A 20879-nucleotide genomic window follows, 5' to 3' on the forward strand; every position below is an offset into this window, starting at 1 on the left:
CCTCACCTAGGACCTGTGTGCCATGGGTGACCCTACCAGGGGCGTAACGCACCAGACAACTTAGCTCCTACGGTCATCGGGACACACAAACCCCTCCACCACGATAAGATAACGGCTCAGGGAGGGGTAACAAGTTTGTATAATTTAATTCAAGGCTTGCTTGAGGTATGTCCACGTACTTTTAATACGATACGGCTCGCAAGCAGGCAACAAAACGTAATGTAGCCTCGCAAAATAATGCTAGCACTAACAGTTGTACCGGCGTTCTGTCAAATCATGCTGTAAGGTTTCGGTGTGTGTGAAGTAATTTAATTACAGCAAGTTAGCACCATATTGTCATGTTGGTTTGACCTGACTGATTAGAATACATGACCTGACAAGATATTTTTTAAGATATGCAGTATACAGTACACAAGTATATACAGTAAATGAACAAGTCATCTAAATTGACACATTGCTCCATCTTGTGATCGGTTATCTTTTTTTTTTTTTTTACTCACTGATCGGCCCCAAAAATCCTGATCGTGTATAGCCTAGTTCTTTCTATAACACATCGTTTGTTTTCTTTCTTCTACCTCTGATGTGATCGTCGTCCTGGCTGCTCGAAGCTCAGTATTGTCTTTTTTGAGTTCCTTGACTTCTTGGTGAGTGTACTACAAACTAAAACAAATTGTTGAGTGATCACTTCTTGTCGCTAGGAAAGTCTCAGGCCCCTGTTCTGTGATGCTATTGGCCCATCACTTCACAGTTGTAGAGGAAGTTACCTATCATTCTGTTATAACAATAAATATTTATTAAACAAAAAATTCAACTTTTTAAGACTGTTGAGTTAAATGATTCTCATGTTTCAGGTGTGAGCAGCTTCTTGGTGTGAATGGGAAGCTGAGACAGGAATTAATGCTGATCGTCGACCCAATCCTAGAGCTGCAGGAAAGGCTCGGGCAACTACTGCAGCTTCTGATTCAAAGGTAGTTTCATTTACCCCATTTTAGCCATACAGTAGCTCTCAATATGATGCACTACAGCTCTCCTCCACTGCAACAACAGTACTGGACATATTTTTATTATTTGTCAAACAAAAATGTTTTTACTTTTCCATGTGATATTTTTTCCCTTCAGCTCTGTTGTGGTGGACAAGCAGCCACCTCAGGTTATTAAGACTCAGTCCAAGTTCTCCACAACTGTGCGCTACCTGCTAGGTGAGAAGGTAGCACCCGGGAAGCCCGTGGTGGTAAGGGCACAAATCATTAATGAACTCCAGGCCAGAAGCCTGAACATCACACCCAGGTGAGTAACACTTGTTCAATTTACTCATTCTGTATTCACACACACTAAACCAAGCACGTGCTCTCGTAGGTGTCTGCCTCAGATCCTCAGTCTTGCATTTAATTTCCAAATCCAAAATAAGTCTTTAATTATGCTTACAAATGACACTTTATCTTCAATTAAACGGTCTTAAAAATTCTACAGACACAATTACCAACATGTTCTTTGAAACTCGTAAACAAATTAACCCTAGCGATCAATGGGGTGAAGGATGTCATAGCCCTCACATCCAGAGCCGTAAACACATATGATACAGCTGTTAATGAATGCTTTGCATTTGACTGTACCAAAATTCTGACTTTAATCATACCTCGATACCGGTACTGAAAGGATACCACTGCAAAAACCTTAATCAGTAAAAGCAGTGGAATAATAGCTGACGAAAAACTTAAAAATCTTTGTATGTGAAAATATAAACACTTTTGAACATTTGAACTCAAAACATTGAACATGTCCAATCCTAAGGAATGTTTATACATTTAAGAGCTGATATAAATATTACATATTTAAATATTACACATTTTATAAACAGTTTTACAGTAAAATGACAAGTAGCTAACTAGATTAAAGCTACTTCAATTTGGTCGAGCCTCTACAACAAAAAATACAATTTATAATTTTGTAATTGTATTATTGGGGTATCAGTGAACACTTAATTCAAAACTCTTTTGATAATTATGCTTCTTATCACCACTGCAAGTTCTTGGACTAATTCAGTGACAGCGCTGTTATTAACATAACTGTACAGTGTTTACTAAACAAATTCTCATCATTCTCTTCTATTTAATTGAGCTTTTTTATCATCCATCCATCCATCCATTTTCTGAGCCGCTTATCCTCACAAGGGTCGCGGGAGTGCTGGAGCCTATCCCAGCTGTCATCGGGCAGGAGGCGGGGTACACCCTGAACTGGTTGCCAGCCAATCGCAGGGCAAACTCCACACCGGTCAGACCGGGATTTGAACCCCAGTCCTCAGAACTGTGAAGCAGATGTGCTTAACAGTCGCCCACCGTCCATCCCCCTTTGAAATCCTTTGATTTTAAATGATTAAATGCACTAAAACCACATTCACCAGATCACTATCCAGCACTACTGATGACATCGGACATGTCTTATTTTAATCACAACGAGAACTCCTCCCGCACCCACACCCCCTTCATTTCGCTTTAAACAAATGTGCCCATGCTAAGACCCATGCGAGAATGAAATACTGTATCTTGTCCTCCAGTTTCTTTGGAGGTGAGAGACGAGGAAAATCAAGGCTGGAAAAATTTGAGTTACAGCCTGTGTTCAATGTTATTTTTATTACGGGGCCACAAAAAAAATGGCTGGACGGTCGCTAATGGCCGGTGGGCTGTAGTTTGGACACCCCTGGACTAAATGATATTGATATTGTAGATGTTAATACATTAAAATGGATTTTGAGGCCAGGAAACATATGACGTGGCATTACTTGCAGTGACAATGTTGGGGAAGTGATCAATAACACAGCCATCCTTGAGCATAACACAACCAGCAAGAGCACATGTGCCACCTTCAGGAATATGGTATGTACTGTGCTGCTAGCCTGCAGTTTTGAAATGAGTGCACACAAGTAACAAATTGAAATTTTAACTTCTATGCAACAGTCCATCAAGAAGATCAAGCGAGCAGACAGAAAGGGATCCGAGTCTGTGACTGAAGAAAAATTTGCCCTCCTCTTCTCAACAGAGATCACCATCACAGGTTGTGACACTGCCTACAGAATCCAGGTTTGTTTTTTAAATGTGCTTTACATCCTTTTACTCATTCAACTGTACTAAATACTTAAGTGAACGTATACTACCGTAAACCTCAATCTTGCAGTGATTACGAGTGTAACTACCACGTTGAATTGTGTCATTGCAGATGATCTCATTGCCGGTCGTCGTCATTGTCCATGGCAGCCAAGACAACAATGCGCTGGCTACAATCATATGGGATTGTGCTTTTTCTGAGCCAGTAAGTGAAATTTTTTCAACCTTTTCCCCATACAGTAGTACCTTAAAGTTCCACCACTTGGCATGGGCCGATTACCGTGTTGAAGGTATACCCCTCAATAACCTCTTCACTGTCCATTACCAGTAATTAGCTCTTAGTGTAATCAGGGCGTTAGGGGCGCTGCAATATGATTGGCTGCTTGCAAAGACGAGACTGTCAAGCGCTAAAAAGTCAGTCCAACACACTTTGAGGCAGAGAGGGTTAAGATGTGAGACGAATGGTGCTAATATGTGACCGTAGTAAAAAGTGAAGTATGAGTAACAGCAGCAGAAGGTGGCGGTGTGTCTTATTGGAACTGTTGCTAACTTGCAGCTCAAACAATGAATTCAGTCCCTTCTGAGAGAATCTTCTCCAAAACAGGGCAGATCATATCTAGAGAGACAGAAGTTCCTCAAAGCTTGAGGCACTTGGTGTTTCTCAATGCAAATCTTAGTTAGAACTACAGACAAGTTATCTGGATGCTGATTTTTTTATTTTATTTTATATATATATATATATATTCTTGTTGTGTGTTTTGTAGTGATCCTGTTTTTTCACTTTAAATTTGTTTTGTACAAAATAGTTCAAAGACTAAAATAGTTAAGTTTACTTGTAAATACATTTGTTTTTGTATTTTATATATATTTTTTGTAGCACTATGTAAGAGCAGGGATCACCAACATGGTGCCTGGGCGGGTCTGGTCTAAAAATAGCTTGCCACTGATGGGACATTGTGATTTACATTTTATGCCAATTTGTTTTGTTTTGTTGTAAACGTATCAATATCTCTGCTCCCTTAATTGCCCAGCTGAATCTTAATAAAATACACCACACCACACACCGATCAAAATCCCCAAATTCCTTTATTCACAAAAAGTTGCTAAATGGTTGGTAAAAACAGGCTCTACTATTCAGGCAACAGCAAACATTGCCGCAACAGAAGCACACGTCTGCTCAGTCATTCACATGACGAATGGCTCAAATGAGGTTAAGTGAGGTGTACTGAAGACGTCATGTATAATGACTGTTCCAACTCCCAAAAATATTTGAATGTTGTGAAAAACTTACCTTTGTTCATTGGTCATTCTCCACAAAAATTTTCACCTCTATTGCTGCCGTTAGGACAGAGTACCATTTGTGGTGCCGGAGCGTGTGCCATGGAAGCTCATGTGCAGCACTCTCAACAGTAAATTCACCTCAGAGGTTCAGACACATCACAACCTCGACCACTACAACCAACACTTCCTGGCCCAGAAGATATTTGACAAACCAGACTTCAACGATGACTTCAGCAACATGATGGTTTCCTGGACTCAGTTTAATAAGGTACATACACACACACACAGTACATACATGCACACACACGCGCTATAATATTACAGGAAATGTATGATAATTAACACATTGAATTCACAACAGTGAAGAAGGGAAAATGTATATAGACATGCAAATATCAGATAAAATAATTCATTAATTTACTACTTCTTCAGAGTAGTGGATAATGGAGTCAATCCTAGCTGAATTTGGGCGACAGGTGGGGTCCACCCTTGACTAGCAGCCACTCACATTATTTTTAATCAAGCTACCATATATGGTTTTGAAATGTGGGAGTTAAATGATTCTCATGTGCTCATGTGTCAGGTGTGAACAGCTTCTAGGTGTAGTTAGTGTACTGTATGTGTTTTCTAATGGACTATAAGTAAGCTTAATGAAAGTTGATAGATTGACTGTATTGCTTTGCAATAAAACAAAGGGAGAAACAGTAGTTGTGTTACGAGATGTGCCAAGTCTTCGAAGCGTGTGTTGGCTCATGAAAGGAGCATTTCCTCAAAGCGCGTATCAAGGCTAGCTTCATTTACGGGAGCAGCGAAGTGATGACGTCTGAAGCCTCACTGCCCGGCTGTATCAAGTGACCGATTCGCGAAGCACTTCAGATTTTGCCGCGAGGTTTGACAGCAATATAAACCTCATGTTGTACATACATATGTGTGTATGTATGTATATGTATATATTTTTATATATATATATAAAACCCGGCGGCACGGTGGACGACTGGTTAGAGCATCAGCCTCACAGTTCTGAGGACCCGGGTTCAATCCCCGGCCCCGCCTGTGTGGAGTTTGCATGTTCTCCCCTGGGTGGGTTTTCTCTGGGCACTCCGGTTTCCTCCCACATCCCAAAAACATGCATGAATTGGAGACTCTAAATTGCCCGTAGGTGTGACTGTGAGTGTGAATGGTTGTTTGTTTGTATGTGCCCTGCGATTGGCTGGCAACCAGTTCAGGGTGTACCCCGCCTCCTGCCCGATGATAGCTGGGATAGGTAGGCTCCAGCACGCCTGCAACCCTAGTGAGGAGAAGCGGCTCAGAAAATGGATGGATGGATATATAAAACCCCAATTCCAATGAAGTTGGAACGTTGTGTTAAACATAATTAAAAACAGAATACAATGATTTGCAAATCATATTCAACCTATATTTAATTAATTACACTACAAAGACAATATATTTAATGTTCAAACTGATAAACTTTGTTTTTAGCAAATAATCATTAACTAAGTAATACCATACTTCATACAGATGCAAATCAATAAAAAGTATGATTTCCTTTGAGAATAACTACCAAGGTTGCGACTGACACGAAATATATTTCACTCATGAAAAAAAAGAAAATGCAGCGTTGATCACGAGTTTTGGGGAAAAAAGGTCTGGGGCCTGCGTGTCAGTTAAAGTGTACAGACAGATTATAGTGTCACTCCTAGATGTCGACCAAACATAATATACGTGCAGCTTTAATATCGTGTCAGTCATTGAAGTGCTGATTAAGGCCTGCATACCGAAGCAATAATGTTAGCTTGCTAAGGAGTGTCCATATGCAGTATAAGGCTTACTGCTAAACTAAAGGCCTCTTTATACTCTCGCCGACAACCCCCACATTGCATCACGTGACCGACGAATTGGCCTGCGTGGCCCCTCTGCGTAGCTTGACGTGCACACGGCAAAATTTGTTGCTGCGCGTCGAACGCCGTGGAGATGATCTCTCGTGATTGGTCCATTTTAGTCACATGCTGTGATGACGTACTCAGCGTGCCCCTTGATTCTACATACCATCTATGCCATCGCCTTCTCGATCGGTTTTACAGCATAAAATCGTATCATCTGGTCATCTAGGTCCCATTTGTTCTAGCAGACACTGTTCCACGGTCGCCATTGTTGTTGCTTTGTTCCTTGTTACTGAAAGTAAAGTAAAAATGGCTACCGGAAATGGCCAAAAAAATGCAGAGGAAACTCCACCCTGTGGTGTCCTAGCCAATACCAGCCGTAGCGACACCCCCGACTTGGAGGTGAGTGGTAGATGCGCGTGGGTTGTGCTCAAGTATAAAGGCAAACTATGCGCGGGAAAGCGCAGAGACGTCAACGTGGTCGCCGTCCGCGTGACGATAAAGAAGCCTTAAGTCTTGCTGATTTACAATCCCAATTTCAATGAAATTGTGACATTCTGTTAAACATAAATAAAAACAGAATACAATGATTTACAAATCATTTTTGACCTATATTTAATTGAATACACTACAAAGGCAAGATATTTAATGTTCAAACTTATAAACTTTATTGTTTTGAGCAAATAATCATTAACTTAGAATTTTATGGCTACAACACATTCCAAAAAAGCTGGGACAGGGTCATGTTTACCACTGTGGTACATCACATTTTCTTTTAACAACATTCAATAAACGTTTGGGAACAGAGGACACTAATTATTGAACTTTTGAAGGTAGAATTATTTCCCATTCTTGCTTTATGTACAGCCTCAGCTGTTCAACAGTCCTGAGTCTCTGTTGTCGTATTTTACGCTTCATAATGCGCCACACATTTTCAATGGGAGACAGGTCTGGACTGCAGGCAGGCGAGTCTAGTACCCGCACTCTTTTACTACGAAGTTACACTGTTGTAACACGTGCAGAATGTGGTTTGGCATTGTCTTGCTGAAATAAGCAGGGAATGAAAAAGACGTTGCTTGGATGGCAGCATACGTTTCTCCAAAACCTGTATGTACCTTTCAGCATTAATGGTGCCTTCACAGATGTGTAAGTGTTAAATATATTGTAGAAGTTATCATTTATTTGCTTAGCTTGCATTAGTATTATGAACGATTTTGAGAAAGGAAGATGTCTCGCCTTCAAGAAGATGACTCAGCAGGAATTATCCGATGGAAGGGCGCCTTGACCAAGGACGTGGTCGGGGACGTGGCAGGTGTTGGTGCCATGTCTTCACCTTGAAACCCTACCCTTAGTGTGTTGTGTCTTGTAGCTTAGTACGTTATGTCTTGTAAAACCTCCCTATTTCAAATAAATACAGGAGCGACGGGAGAGATTGTTTAGAGCGTGTTGAGAGGCTGTAATCTGAACAATCTCCCATACTCTCTCCTCATGAGTAAAAGAAACCAGCGTCTTCATTCCTTTTGTGTCTATTTTTATAATGTTGGGTAAGATAAATCCAACATTTAAATTGGTCCTTCGAGCCGGATGTCAATACACCCGAGGATTCCAGTTGTGGAGCCGACATCCAGTTAAGAGACCGTGGCCACGGCAATTGAGACCCTTTCCGGGACTGGTCTTTGTTCTCCTCAACTGGGATCTGAAGGTTGACGACAATCCACAGGATTGAAGACGACTTTGGTGAGTTAAATCTTTTAATTTTTTTAGGAAAAAGGATTAAAGGGTGAGTGAATTGCGCGACGAAGAAGTCTGTGGCAGAATTAACCTTGTATAATACTAGTCACTGGCAAGTAATAGAGGGACGGCGGAGTCCTGTACGTACTTAAATTCTGTGTTTAATAAAGCTTGTGTAATACTAGTCACTGGCAAGTAATAGAGGGACGGCGGAGTCCGACAAATTCCGCGAGGACGGCGGAGTCCTGTACGTACTTATATTCCGTGTTTTCGTGTGTTTGTAAAAAAAATTACTAGTATCGTGTGAATGTGTAAAAGTATGAATCTATAAACAGGATTGTAAGTGACAACTGGGTTTGGAAGCAGATGCAAGAATCCTCCGCCCCGTGTGGGTAGAAGCTTGAGGATTACCAAATCTCAGACATTCATTGTCACCCTGTCATTTTGAATAAAGTCAGTATTTAAACTGACTTCCAAATTCACAAAATGGGAAAAAATAACAGTAAAACGGATCCAAAAGAACGCCTAACGTGTAAAGATTGGAAATATGTTCAACTCCAAAACCCTTCCAAAATAAAACATTTAAACACGTGGATAACCAAATACGGTTTCGCTGGCCAGCTAAATTCGCAAAAATGTGTTCAACTTTGAAACGAAATAAAGAGTCGACATAAAAATAATATATCACAAATAGAAAAAGAGGGATATGACGACTTATTCTTCTGGCTAAACATGGCGTCTAAAAGAGAAAAAGGCAAATCCAAATGTACAAGAGGACCACAAAGAAACTATTTTGGTCTATAGGACCTGGACTAATGAGGATGTGAAAAAGGCCATACATCACACCCTACAAAGTAGACATTGTCCACTTTGTTGAGGATAAGGAAAATCTTAGACAGTCCTATCATTTAAATGGAACAGAAACTCAACAAATTTGGATGACTGCAATGGGGCCTGATTGGCACCTTTGCCGAGGAGATTGGGACCCAAAACACCATGGTGTTGTAATGCCACATAATGACAGAGAATTACAACATCTAGTTAGGGCTTTAATAGAAAGAACCATAGCCAGGTTCCGCAAAAGGGCAAATGCCACGGAAATTAGTAGGGTGAAACAAAAAGACGACAAACTTTTTGAAGAATATAGGGTTAGAATGACCGCTTGTTTTAAAGCAAACATCGGCTTGAATGAGGATGCCAATCCTCAGGGCCCTTATCAACAACAGTTAAAAAATGCTTTACATGCGAATTCGAAAGAACACATTACAGATGGGTAGATAAACATTGGATAAACCTAACAACTGGCCCTCTGGAGGAATATGTTAATCATGCCCTCCACGCAGAAAGAGTGTTAGGAAAAAAAAAAAAAAAAAGAAGATCGATGTCTTCCTCAACGAAGGAGCAGAAATATACTATCAAGGCAGAGGGGGAGCAAATTTTAGAGGACGCGGCAGAGACCGTGGGAGAGGAAGATATGGTAGAGGTCGAGGTAGTTATGATAATACAGGCTGTTGGTGCAGTAAGTTACCCATGCCATTGGCACTAACACAGCCCCATACCATCACAGATGCTGGCTTTTGAAATTTGCCTCCATAACAGTCCGGATGGTTCTTTTTCTCTTTGGTCCGGAGGACACGACGTCCACAATTTCCCAAAACAATTTGAAATGTGGACTCGTCAGACGACAGAACACTTTTCCACTTTCCAGTCCATCTTAGATGAGCTCGGGCCCAGAGAAGCTGGCGGCGTTTCTGGGTGTTGTTGATAAATGGCTTTTGCTTTGCATAGTAGAGTTTCAAGTTGCACTTATGGATGTAGCGTCAAACTCTATTTACTGACATTGGTTTTCTGAAGTGTTTCTGAGCCCATGTGGTGATATCCTTTACACATTGATGTCGGTTTTTGATGCAGTGCCGCCTGAGAGATCGAAGTTCACAGGCATTCAATGTTGGTTTTCGGCCTTGCCGCTTTCATGCAGTGATTTCTCCAGACTCTCTGAACCTTTTGATGATATTATGGACCGTAGATGATGAAATCCCTAAATTCCTTGCAATTGTACGTTGAGGAACATTGTCCTTAAGCTGTTCGACTATTTTCTCACGCACTTGTTCACAAAGAGGTGAACCTCGCCCCATCTTTGCTTGTGAATGACTGAGCAATTCAGGGAAGCTCCTTTTATACCCAATCATGGCACCCACCTGTTCCCAATTAGCCTGTTCACCTGTGGGATGTTTCAAACGGGTGTTTGATGAGCATTCCTCAACTTTCTCAGTCTTTTTTGCCACCTGTCCCAGCTTTTTTGGAACGTGTTGGAGCCCTAAAATTCTAAGTTAATGATTATTTGCTAAAAACAATAAAGTTTATCATTTTTTACATTAAATATCTTGTCTTTGTAGTGTATTCAATTAAATATAGGTTGAACATGATTTGCAAATCATTGTATTATGTTTTTATTTGTTTAACACAATGTCCCAACTTCATTGGAATTGGGGTTGTACTATGACTATGTAAACACCAAAACCACCAAAAGAAAGATCAGACTCTCTTGATCAGAAAAAAAGTTTGTCTCTAGCTTATACCGTTCTTTAGTCATCAGCAGTCAAATATAGGCTAGTTTCAGCCAAATCTGTTTCTGAAGGAAAAAAACAGAAAACAGCCTTTGTGTGAAAGCAGACAGATCAAGCAGAACAATGACTTTGACACCAATATTTTTTTCTTTAGTGAAAAGCTCAAATATCAGAACATAAAGAGAAAGTACTTTGGACAGACAAATAATTTATTTACAAGTATAACTATGTATAGGATTTACATTAGACAAAAATGTATGCACAAACGGGGCTCCCACACCTGCACTTTCTTCCTCCTCTACCGTTTGCTCAATAGTCCAGGTTTTTATTACCTTGCGCATAATATTTAGCAACGTTTTACCCATATCTTGATTCTATTCTTTGGTGGCAGTGAATGGGACCTTGTGTGGTTGCCATTGTCCTTGAAACCAGTACCTACTTCTGCTCGAAGCTCAACCAGTGCAGTTTAGAAATATAACTATTACTATAACAATACATTGTTGAAATTGCTGTAGTGGGACGTGGAGGAAAAAAAGCTTTAAATTACGTTTTTTGTTTGCACTGCATACTGGAATGGGAGTCAAACATCTGCTGGATGCATAACCTGTAAGTTTTAAAAAATACATACAATTACTAGAGAATACTTTTTATTGATGACGTGTTTTGCAAAGGTAAAACAAATTCTTACTTTTCTTCATCGCATTCCTAAAAGACATTCGACTCGCGGGTGTTGCATTACTGCAAGATGGACAAGCTGTAAATAGAAAATTCTAATCAGTACTGGCAACAGATGTTACATTGTAACATGAACTAGTGGAACTAAATTATGTTTATGTAACAATGATCGAAGGAGAGGAGAAGGGAGAATTGTTTGATCGCTAAATGTAGCTCACGCTACCTGAAAACGAGTTGCCTTTGTGTCCATATCATCCCGAGGATCTTGGGATGAAGCGCAGCTGCTTCCAGGCGATCCAGATGGAGTTCACTCATCTGACGATTCCGGATCCCAATTACTTACAGCTGGCAAGTGGCCGAGAGCATCTCGGCAAATGGCCCGGCATTTTTGGTGATAGCTTTGCTGCAAAGGGATCGGCTCGGAGCCTCATCCTTTATTCCCCCGCATCATCTAAGGCATCATTCCTGTCAGTCACAGGAATATTTTTATTGCCTTGGCGCAATAAATTTCTAGTACGAAAAGCTTTTTTTTAGATTTTTTTCATTTTGTCTTCTCTCTCTTTTCTGCCATTATGCTTGCCTCTTCTCATTGTCTCCTCCTTCCCACCTCCTCCTCCTTCAATCTGAGGGATGGACGTTCACCTCAAGGCATTGTTGCCCTCAACGGGGTGCTATTCCTCACTGCAGTTATCCAGAGGCTTGACGATCACACAAAAACTGCACAAGACCCTGCCCCACCCATCCCCGTTAAAAAAAACGCCATTGACATCTTTAGACGGCATCGGCAGGGAATAGCTCGATTCTGAATGACGTCTTTGGATGGCATTGGCGTGGAATTAGTTAAGCAAACATGAAGACCAGAGAACTGTCTATGGGAGAAAAGCAAACCATATTGAAGCAGAGAAAAGAGGGAAAATCGATCAGAGCTATTGCACAAACATTAGGCTTAGCCAATACAACCATTTGGTATGTCCTGAAAAAGAAAGAACCTACTTCTGTACTGAGCAACAAACATCAAACAGGTCGGCTAACGGTATCAACTGCAGTTGATGACAGAAACATTGTGAGAGCTGTGAAGAAACACCCAAAGACAACATTCAGTGACATCAATGCCAACCACCACAGCGAGTGGTGTAGGTATCACAATCCATTGTACGAAGAAGACTTTGAGAGAAGAAATATACAGGCCATACCACAAGATGCAAACCACTCATCAGCAAATAGGTAGGCCAGATTGGATTTTGTACAGAGATGAGCCACAAAAGTTTTGTAACAAAATTTTATGGACTGATGAGACCAAGATTAACCTCAACCAAAGTGATGGAAAGACCGAAGTATGGAGAAAGAAAGGATCTCCTTATGATCCAAAATACACAAGCTCATCTGCAATGCATGGTGGAGGTAATGTCATGGCTTGGGCTTGCATGGCTGCTTCTGGAACAGGCTCACGAGTCTTTATTGATGATGTAAATCATGATGGTAGCAGCAGAATGAATTCTGAAGGCTACAAAACCACGTTGTCTGGCAATGTACAGAAAAATGCATCCAAACTAATCGGGAGAAGCTTCATTCTGCAACAAGACAATGACCTAAAACACACTGCCAACACAACAAAGGACTTCATCAAGTGGAAAAAGACTGGCCAAGTCAGTCACCGGGCCTTAACCCAAGAGAGCATACATTTTTCCTCTTGAAGAGGAGACTGAAGGGAGAAACAACCAAGAACTGAAAGAGGCTGGTAAAGGCCTGGAAAAGCATTTCAAATGAAGAATGCAAGAGTCTGGGGAAGTCAACGGGTCACAGGCTTGATGCAGTTATTGCAAGTAAGGGTTATGCCACCAAATATTAAATATTATTCACTTTAAGTTAATTTAATAATGTATGTTCCAATACTTTTGCTCACTTGAAAAGTGAGTAGCTTCAAACAAAATGTGCTCTGTCCTGAGTTGCTTAACACATCTAGATGTAAATACCAGGAAATAAAAGCTGGAATTCTGAACTTTTGTCTCATATCCATCTTTTGATCTGAATCCCAAATATCTTCAGTATACAACAAAAACAAAGGAATTGACCTTGCCATTCCAATACTTTTGGAGGGGACGGTATGTATTGGTAGGTACAACACGACCAATGTTGCCGGTCCATTGTGCTGCATACGGTTGCGTAAAATGGCATACATTTACGATAACTGAACAGGGAGTCCCATCCATTTTATGAGTCGCTTATCCTCACTAGGGTTGTGGTATGCTGGTGCCAATCTCGGCTTACTTTGGGCGAGAGGTGGGGTACACCCTGAACTGGTTGTCAGCCAGTCGCAGGGCACATATAGACAAACAACCATTCACACTCACATTCACAATTTAGAGTCTTCAATTAACCTACAATCCATGTTTTTGGAATGTGGGAGGAAACCGGAGTACCCGGAGAAAGCCCACGCAGGCACGGGCGAACATCTAAACTCCACACAGGAAGGCCGGATCTGAACCCAGGACCTCAGAACTGTGAGGCAGATGTGCTAAACCAGTCGAGCACTGTACTGCCACTGGGAGTCCCTTTCACATGCAAAAATATCCATCCATGCATTTTTCCATACCACTTATCCTCACTAGGGTCGCAGGTGTGCTGGAACCTATCCCAGCTGACTCTGGGCGAAAGGCGGGGTACACCCTGAACTGGTCGCCAGCAAATCGCAGGGTACATATAGACAAACAACCAGTCCTAAACCTAAGCCAGTCGAGCACCGTATCGCCACTGGGAGTCCCTTTCTCATGAAAACAATCTATTTAATTATATTCTTTTATGCCTTTTAAAAAAATTTGTTTATTGATAGCATACGCTTTGGTGTTGACAAAACCATCACCCTAATGAAAATCGATTGAAGGAATAAGCAAGTTACAACTTAATTTCAGTGTCTATGCATTGGCTTTTGTGGGAATGTCTACCAACCCAACATGGCCGCTATACAGGCACGTTGGTTAGCCGGGCTCATTCATTGCGCTGGCGTATCTACCTATTCATATCTATGGTGCTAACTGAAGGAATTCCAAGCATTTTTTCTTGGAAATACAACAAGCCTGCCATGCTTCAATCCAGTCTGTTATTCCCTAGTATTGATACCATTGATTGATTACCTTTTTAAATAGATATATTTACATCCGGAAGGCTAACTTGCCGAGCACAGATCGATCCAGTTGGATCGTAGAAATATAAATCGATACATTCAAATTAAGCAGTCTCGCATTGCTATTTGCGGGTCAAAATTTACATTTTGTGCCTCATAAAACACATTGAAAAGCAAAACTGCGACTCACATGAACGGATGTGACCAAGCGATTACGTCGTCACCGAAAAGGCGGAAGTGAAGGGAAGCCTGGTTGCTGGCGTGGGAATAGCAAAGCTGATTTGATAAGAAAAATGCAAGAGCAAAAGAAGGAAAATGACAAAAGTGTGGTAGCATTCATATGTCATGGATACTCTGCATCTTCGTTTATCACAAACACCGTATTTGGCAACCGATTCAGTGCTGCAGCGCTGCTGCTATAGATGTTTACATTGCAGCTGGTGAGTGCGCAATGTGCATTCAGGGTAGTGATGTGTCTGTCACGAATGAAGCAGCTCTAAAATCTGGATCTTTGGCGTGAACAATGAGAACCGGTTCATGATTGGAAGCCGCTTTCGTTGTTCACTTAAGAGAGAGCCCGCACATGATTGGTCAATATTTGTTGCGTCGTCTCTCCCTCTCTCTCTCTCTCTCTCTCTCTCTCTGACTGTGTGGAGCAGAGATGGGGAGGGGCAGGAGCACACACAGCAGCACACAGATGAGGAAGGAAGGCGAGTGAGAAACAGAGCAAGGAGCCATAAGAGAAAACGCAAACGTGCTGCTAAGGAATAGTTCGGAAAATGAGTGATAGAAGGAAAAGAAGTAAAAATCTGTAAAAACTCTTATCTGGCTGGCTGCACAACTGGCACCCATCCGTGCAAAGAGAAGACAAGCATTTGAACCTGATATTAATGAAGGTTCCATTGTGTCTAATGCAACTGTTGCACATTGTAGCATTGTCAGTCACTTCTGAGAGAACCTTCTCCAAAACAGAAGCCCGCAAATAATTTCCGACAGAAGAAACTGGATCAGCTCCTCAAAGCTGAGACACTTGCTTTCTGAATGCCAATCTTAACTATAGGTGTTATCTGAATGCAGATTTTTTTTTTAAGTTTTCGTTGTACATATTTTAGTTTATATTTTGTTTTGTTGTGTTTTGCAGTGATGCTGTTGTTTCACTTTAAATTTGTTTACTAGAAAATAATTTAAAGCTAAAAATGTTTAATAGTTCAATTGCAAATAGTTGTTTGTTTTTGTAGCACCAAGTAGAGTGAATAGATAAAGGCATATTTTTATAATAAATGTAATGGAAAAAATACTGCATGTTTTTTTTTGTGTTTTTTTTTACAATAGTATGTATAATTTTACATTATTTTTGAATAAAAAAATTGAAGTAACAAAAAATCTCGAGCCGTTCGTGTCAAGGACCCAAAAATGCACGACTCCAAAACAAAGGGCCAGTTTCCAAAAAGAGAGGTTTAATAGACGGGCATAGGTCGGTACACAGGCAGGCAATCCAAGAAAGGCAACAGTATCCAAAAACATGAGGCAAAGAGGCAAGGACGATAATCGGAACAGGGTCAAATCTTACTGTGAGTCTGTGACGTGGAAACAAGGAATGCTGGAACGCGACGACAAGGTACAACGAACTGGCAACGAGACACGAGGTTAAATACAATAGGTAATTAGGGTGAACGAGGCACAGGTGGTGAAGATGCTCACAGGAGCAGGTGTGTGTGAAACAGGGGGGAAGACAAAACCCGGAACACACACACATGACAGTACCCCCCCCCCCCCCCCCCCCCCCCCCTTAACGGCCGGTCCCAGACGGCCCTGGGGCCCCTGGGTGCCAAACGTGGAAGTCCCGAATGAGCGAATCATCCATGATAAACGCAGACGGCACCCATGAACGTTCCTCAGGCCCATAGCCCTCCCAGTCCACTACATATTGAAACCCCCTCCCCCTCCGACGAGACGACAACAGCCGCTTCACAGAGAAGACAGGGCCCCCATCCACAAACCGGGGGGGAGGAGGGGGCCTGGCTTGAGTAGGCTGACGTGAAAAGTAGGGTGGACCCGCATAGACCTTGGGAGCCTCAGCTTCACGGTGACAGCGTTGATGATCTTTGTGATGGGGAAGGGCCCAACGAACCTGGGAGCGAGCTTCTTGCACTCCACCCGGAGTGGAATATGTTTGGTGGAGCGCCAAACTCGCTGACCCACTTTGTAGTTTGGGGCCGGTGTCCTCCGACGGTCAGCAGCGGCTTTGTAGGACCGTCCCTGGCGCAGCAGCATCTGGCGGGCTCGCTCCCAGGTCCTCCTGCAGCGTCTCACCAAGGTCAATGCCGCTGGAACTGTGGACTCTGGGGCTATGGCAGGAAACAGAGATGGTTGGTAACCATGCACAACGTGAAAAGGCGATAGACCAGTGGATGCAGAGGGGAGGGAATTGTGGGAGAATTCGACCCAAACCAGTTTCTGAGACCAGGATCGCGGCTCCTGTGAAGCGAGACATCGGAGCCCAGTCTCCTGGTCCTGGTTCAGCCTCTCGGTTTGGCCGTTGGTTTCAGGATGAAACCCAGATGACAGACTGACGGTAGCACCTAGGAGATTGCAAAACTCCTTCCAAAATTGCGAAATGAATTGGGGACCCCTATCAGACACCACATTCTTGGGGAAACCATGGAACTTGAAAACCTGATTAATCATCAGCTCGGCAGTGTCTTTAGCTGAGGGGAGTTTTGGAAGTGCAATGAAGTGTGCCATCTTAGAGAACCTGTCAACAACTGTAAGAATGGTGGTATTGCATTTAGAGGCCGGTAATCCTGTCACAAAGTCTACGGAAATGTCTGACCAAGGACGTTGTGGTATTGGCAGGGGTCGCAACTCCCCAGAAGGACGTTGACGAGAGGGCTTGTTAGCAGCACATACCTGGCAAGCATTGACGTAATCGATAACATCCCTCCTAACATTAGGCCACCAAAAGCGCTGTTCGACCACTGATTGCGTCTTGGCAATGCCTGGGTGACATACAGTTCGGTTCGTGTGAACCCAGTGGATGACTCTTCCCCTTAAGGTCGGAGCGACATAAAGCCTGTTTTCAGGGCAATCTTCAGGGCTAGGAGTGTTTTTCAGAGCCCCTTTAACCGCAGTTTCAATGTCCCAAACAAAAGCGGAAATGAAACATGACTTGGGCAAAATAGTCTTTGGGTCGGACGAAGAATTTTCTTCGGAGAAAATACGTGACAAAGCATCTGGCTTACCATTTTTAGAACCAGGTCGGTACGATAACGTGAAATTAAATCTAGTGAAGAACAGAGCCCATCTAGCCTGCCTCCCATTTAATCTTTTAGCAGTTTTAATATACTCAAGGTTCTTGTGATCTGTCCATACTAAAAACGGAGTCTGTGCCCCCTCTAGCCAGTGCCGCCACTCCATCAAAGCCACCTTGACTGCCAGCAGTTCACGGTCACCAATGTCATAATTTTTCTCAGCTGGGGTCAGTTTTTTAGAGAGAAAAGCACAAGGATGTAATTTATCATCCTTGAGAGATTTCTGGGAGAGCACTGCTCCTATTCCGGCATCAGACGCATCGACTTCTACCACAAACTGCTGTTTGAGATCTGGCAAAGTAAGGATGGGAGCAGAGGTAAAGCTCGACTTAAGTTTTTGAAAAGCTGCCTGACAAAGCGGGTTCCATACAAAAGGTTTGTGTGGCGAGGTAAGATCATGCAAAGGAGAGGCTATAGAACTGAAATTCCTGATGAATTTCCTGTAGAAGTTTGCGAACCCTAAGAACCTTTGTACATCTTTGCGTGACGTGGGAGTAGGCCAATTAATAACGGCATCGACTTTGCAAGGGTCCATCTTGACTTCACCTTGAGCCAGGACGAAACCCAGAAAAGAAACGGACGCCTGGTGGAACTCACATTTCTCAGCCTTGACATAGAGTTGATTCTGCAGTAACTGCTGCAAAACAGATCGGACATGAATAATGTGAGTCTTCTCATCTGGGGAGAATATCAGAATATCATCTAAATAAACAAAAACATAAACATTCAACATGTCGCGCAGGACATCGTTGACAAGGTTCTGGAAAACAGCTGGAGCGTTAGTAAGCCCAAAAGGCATTACCAAATATTCATAATGTCCCGTTGGTGTGTTAAATGCTGTTTTCCATTCATCCCCCTCCCTTATCCTGACTAGATGATATGCATTTCTTAAGTCCAGTTTTGTGAAAATCTTGGCTCCCTCCAGGAACTCAAAGGCGGTGGAGATGAGAGGAAGAGGGTACCTGTTTTTTACCGTGATCTCATTGAGACCCCGGTAATCGATACAGGGTCGCAGGGTCTTGTCTTTCTTGTCCACAAAGAAAAATCCTGCTCCCGCAGGGGATGAAGATGGGCGAATGATCCCGGCTGCCAGTGATTCTTCCACATACTCCTTCATGCCCTTGTGTTCCGGCCCTGAAAGAGAGAACAACCTCCCTCGTGGGGGTGTGGTTCCAGGCAGCAAGTCAACAGCACAGTCATAAGGTCTGTGGGGTGGAAGGGATTTGGCCTTGGACTTGGAAAAAACGTCTTTAATATCCTGGTAACAGGTGGGCACTTGAGATAAATCAGGATCCCCAGATGGGGTCTGTGGATTGTCCTTAGAAACATAGCCGTGAACATCACATGGCGGCTTGAAACAGTTCCGGGCGCAATTGCTGCCCCATGACATAACCTGCCCAGAGGACCAGTCAATGTGGGGGTTATGTAATTTCAACCATGGGTTCCCTAAGATAAGGTCATGATTCATGGCGTCAAAAACATGAAAACTTATGCGTTCCGAGTGAGAATCAGGAAATGTCAATGTGAGTGTTTGGGTGCGGTGAGTGATCTTGCCCATAAAACTGCCGTCTGCAGCATAGGTGTTGCGGTGGCGTTTTATTTCAAAGGTTCTAAGGTGCATACGTCTAACGAGGATGGAGTTGAGTAAGTTTGCGTCAGAACCAGAGTCAATTAATACAGGTGTATGAATTTCTTGATCAGGAGAGCATAGTGTCACTTTGGGAAGAACCCGTGTAGGGTCTTCCTTAATTAAATTCTGACTCACCTCTCTCGTGCCCTTGCTACCGGCACCGGCAACTTTGACGTGACAGTTGCTCACGGAATGACCCAACTGACCGCAGTAGAAGCACCGCCCTTCCCTCAGCCGGCGTTGACGTTCCTCAGGGGAGAGACGGAACCTGCCCAGTTGCATGGGTTCATCCGTGGGGACGCTAGCCAGTGGGTTAAGACCGGAACCAGGGGATCTGCCTTGGTTTGGCTGGTCACCGAGGCTCGTCCTCCAAGTGCGTGGTGACGCAGCCCTCCGCAGATCTCCATCCAGCTCGCGATCCAAAAGCCTCTTGTCGATTTTTACGGCGAGAGCGATGAGAGTGTCCAAGTCGGTCGGCAGGTCTAGCAGGACTTAATGATCCTTGACGGTGGTCAAGGATAGTCCTTGAAAAAAGGCATCGAGTAGCGCCCGATTATTCCAATGACTCTCAGCTGCTAGAATGCGAAACTCAATCGCGTAATCTGACACCCTGCGCTTGCCTTGTTGTAAGGTGACAAGGGAGCGAGCTGCCTCACGATCTGGAGTGGAAAATTGAAAAATTTGCTCCATAGTCTTTACGAAAAAAGCCCATGAATGACACATGGCGGAATTGCGGCTCCATTCAGCAGTAGCCCACGCCTCCGCACGACAAGTCAGGTGGGAAATGACGAAAGCGATTTTTGCCCGCTAGGTGGGGAATGCAGCTGCCTGCAGCTCAAAGTGGAGTTCGCACTGCGTGATGAACGGCTTAATGTTCCCAGAATTTCCAGAGAACCTCTCCGGTCAAGAGAGCTGTGGGCAGACAGCAGCGGAGGTGCCAGGTGGCTGCATGGTGACTGCTTCACAAGGAAATACTGTGGCGGTATCGGGTGTGGTGCCAACTGGTTCCTTCTCTTGAATAATTTTCATAAGAAGTTCAAACTGCGAGGCCACCTGTCTCATCATATTGTCCTGACAGTCCCACTAGATGAAGGTGGAGGGCAGCAATCTGCTCATCCTGCTTCGAGAGGCGTTGACCCTGCGCTTGAAGGGCTTTGCGCACCGGGTCTGAGTCTGCTGGGTCCATGTTATGGCCAGTTCGTTCTGTCATGAACGGAACAGAGGATAGGACCCAAAAATGCACGACTCCAAAACAAAGGGACAGTTTCCAAAAAGAGAGGTTTAATAGACGGGCATAGGTCGATTCACAGGCAGGCAATCCAAGAAAGGCAACAGTATCCAAAAACATGAGGCAAAGAGGCGAGGTCGATAATCGGAACAGGGTAAAATCTTACTGTGAGTCTGTGACGTGGAAACAAGGAATGCTGGAACGCGACGACAAGGTACAACAAACTGGCAACGAGAGGGAATGAGACACGAGGTTAAATACAATAGGTAATTAGGGTGAACGAGGCACAGGTGGTGAAGATGCTCACAGGAGCAGGTGTGTGTGAAACAGGGGGGAAGACAAAACCCGGAA

At 43.2% G+C, this 20879-nt stretch overlaps 2 protein-coding genes and 1 long non-coding RNA gene across 6 annotated transcripts in view; 2 read left to right on the plus strand and 1 right to left on the minus strand.

Annotated features, from left to right (window-relative positions):
* fignl2 (fidgetin like 2) overlaps window positions 1–20879 on the plus strand; it is a 543953-nt gene that overhangs the window by 272545 nt on the left and 250529 nt on the right. The gene's annotated exons all lie outside the window — the stretch shown is intronic.
* stat6 (signal transducer and activator of transcription 6, interleukin-4 induced) overlaps window positions 1–20879 on the plus strand; it is a 124335-nt gene that overhangs the window by 56821 nt on the left and 46635 nt on the right. For all 3 annotated transcript variants that reach the window (XM_061747494.1, XM_061747486.1, XM_061747478.1), the window contains exons 8-13: window positions 852–968; window positions 1120–1287; window positions 2786–2873; window positions 2955–3077; window positions 3214–3306; window positions 4447–4650. In XM_061747494.1, coding sequence (XP_061603478.1) covers window positions 852–968; window positions 1120–1287; window positions 2786–2873; window positions 2955–3077; window positions 3214–3306; window positions 4447–4650 — 793 coding nt within the window. The remainder of the gene's footprint in view (window positions 1–851; window positions 969–1119; window positions 1288–2785; window positions 2874–2954; window positions 3078–3213; window positions 3307–4446; window positions 4651–20879) is intronic.
* LOC133465112 (uncharacterized) lies at window positions 10755–11957 on the minus strand. Of its 2 annotated transcripts, XR_009784548.1 has the most exons (3): window positions 11462–11957; window positions 11252–11317; window positions 10755–11167 (listed from the first exon to the last, which is right to left on the minus strand). It is a non-coding gene; the product is annotated as an uncharacterized LOC133465112 (long non-coding RNA). The 2 variants fall into 2 exon arrangements; XR_009784547.1 differs by having other exon boundaries at window positions 11252–11957.

Source organism: Phyllopteryx taeniolatus, chromosome 1 (genome assembly GCF_024500385.1).
Source record: "Phyllopteryx taeniolatus isolate TA_2022b chromosome 1, UOR_Ptae_1.2, whole genome shotgun sequence".
Taxonomy (NCBI): domain Eukaryota; kingdom Metazoa; phylum Chordata; class Actinopteri; order Syngnathiformes; family Syngnathidae; genus Phyllopteryx; species Phyllopteryx taeniolatus.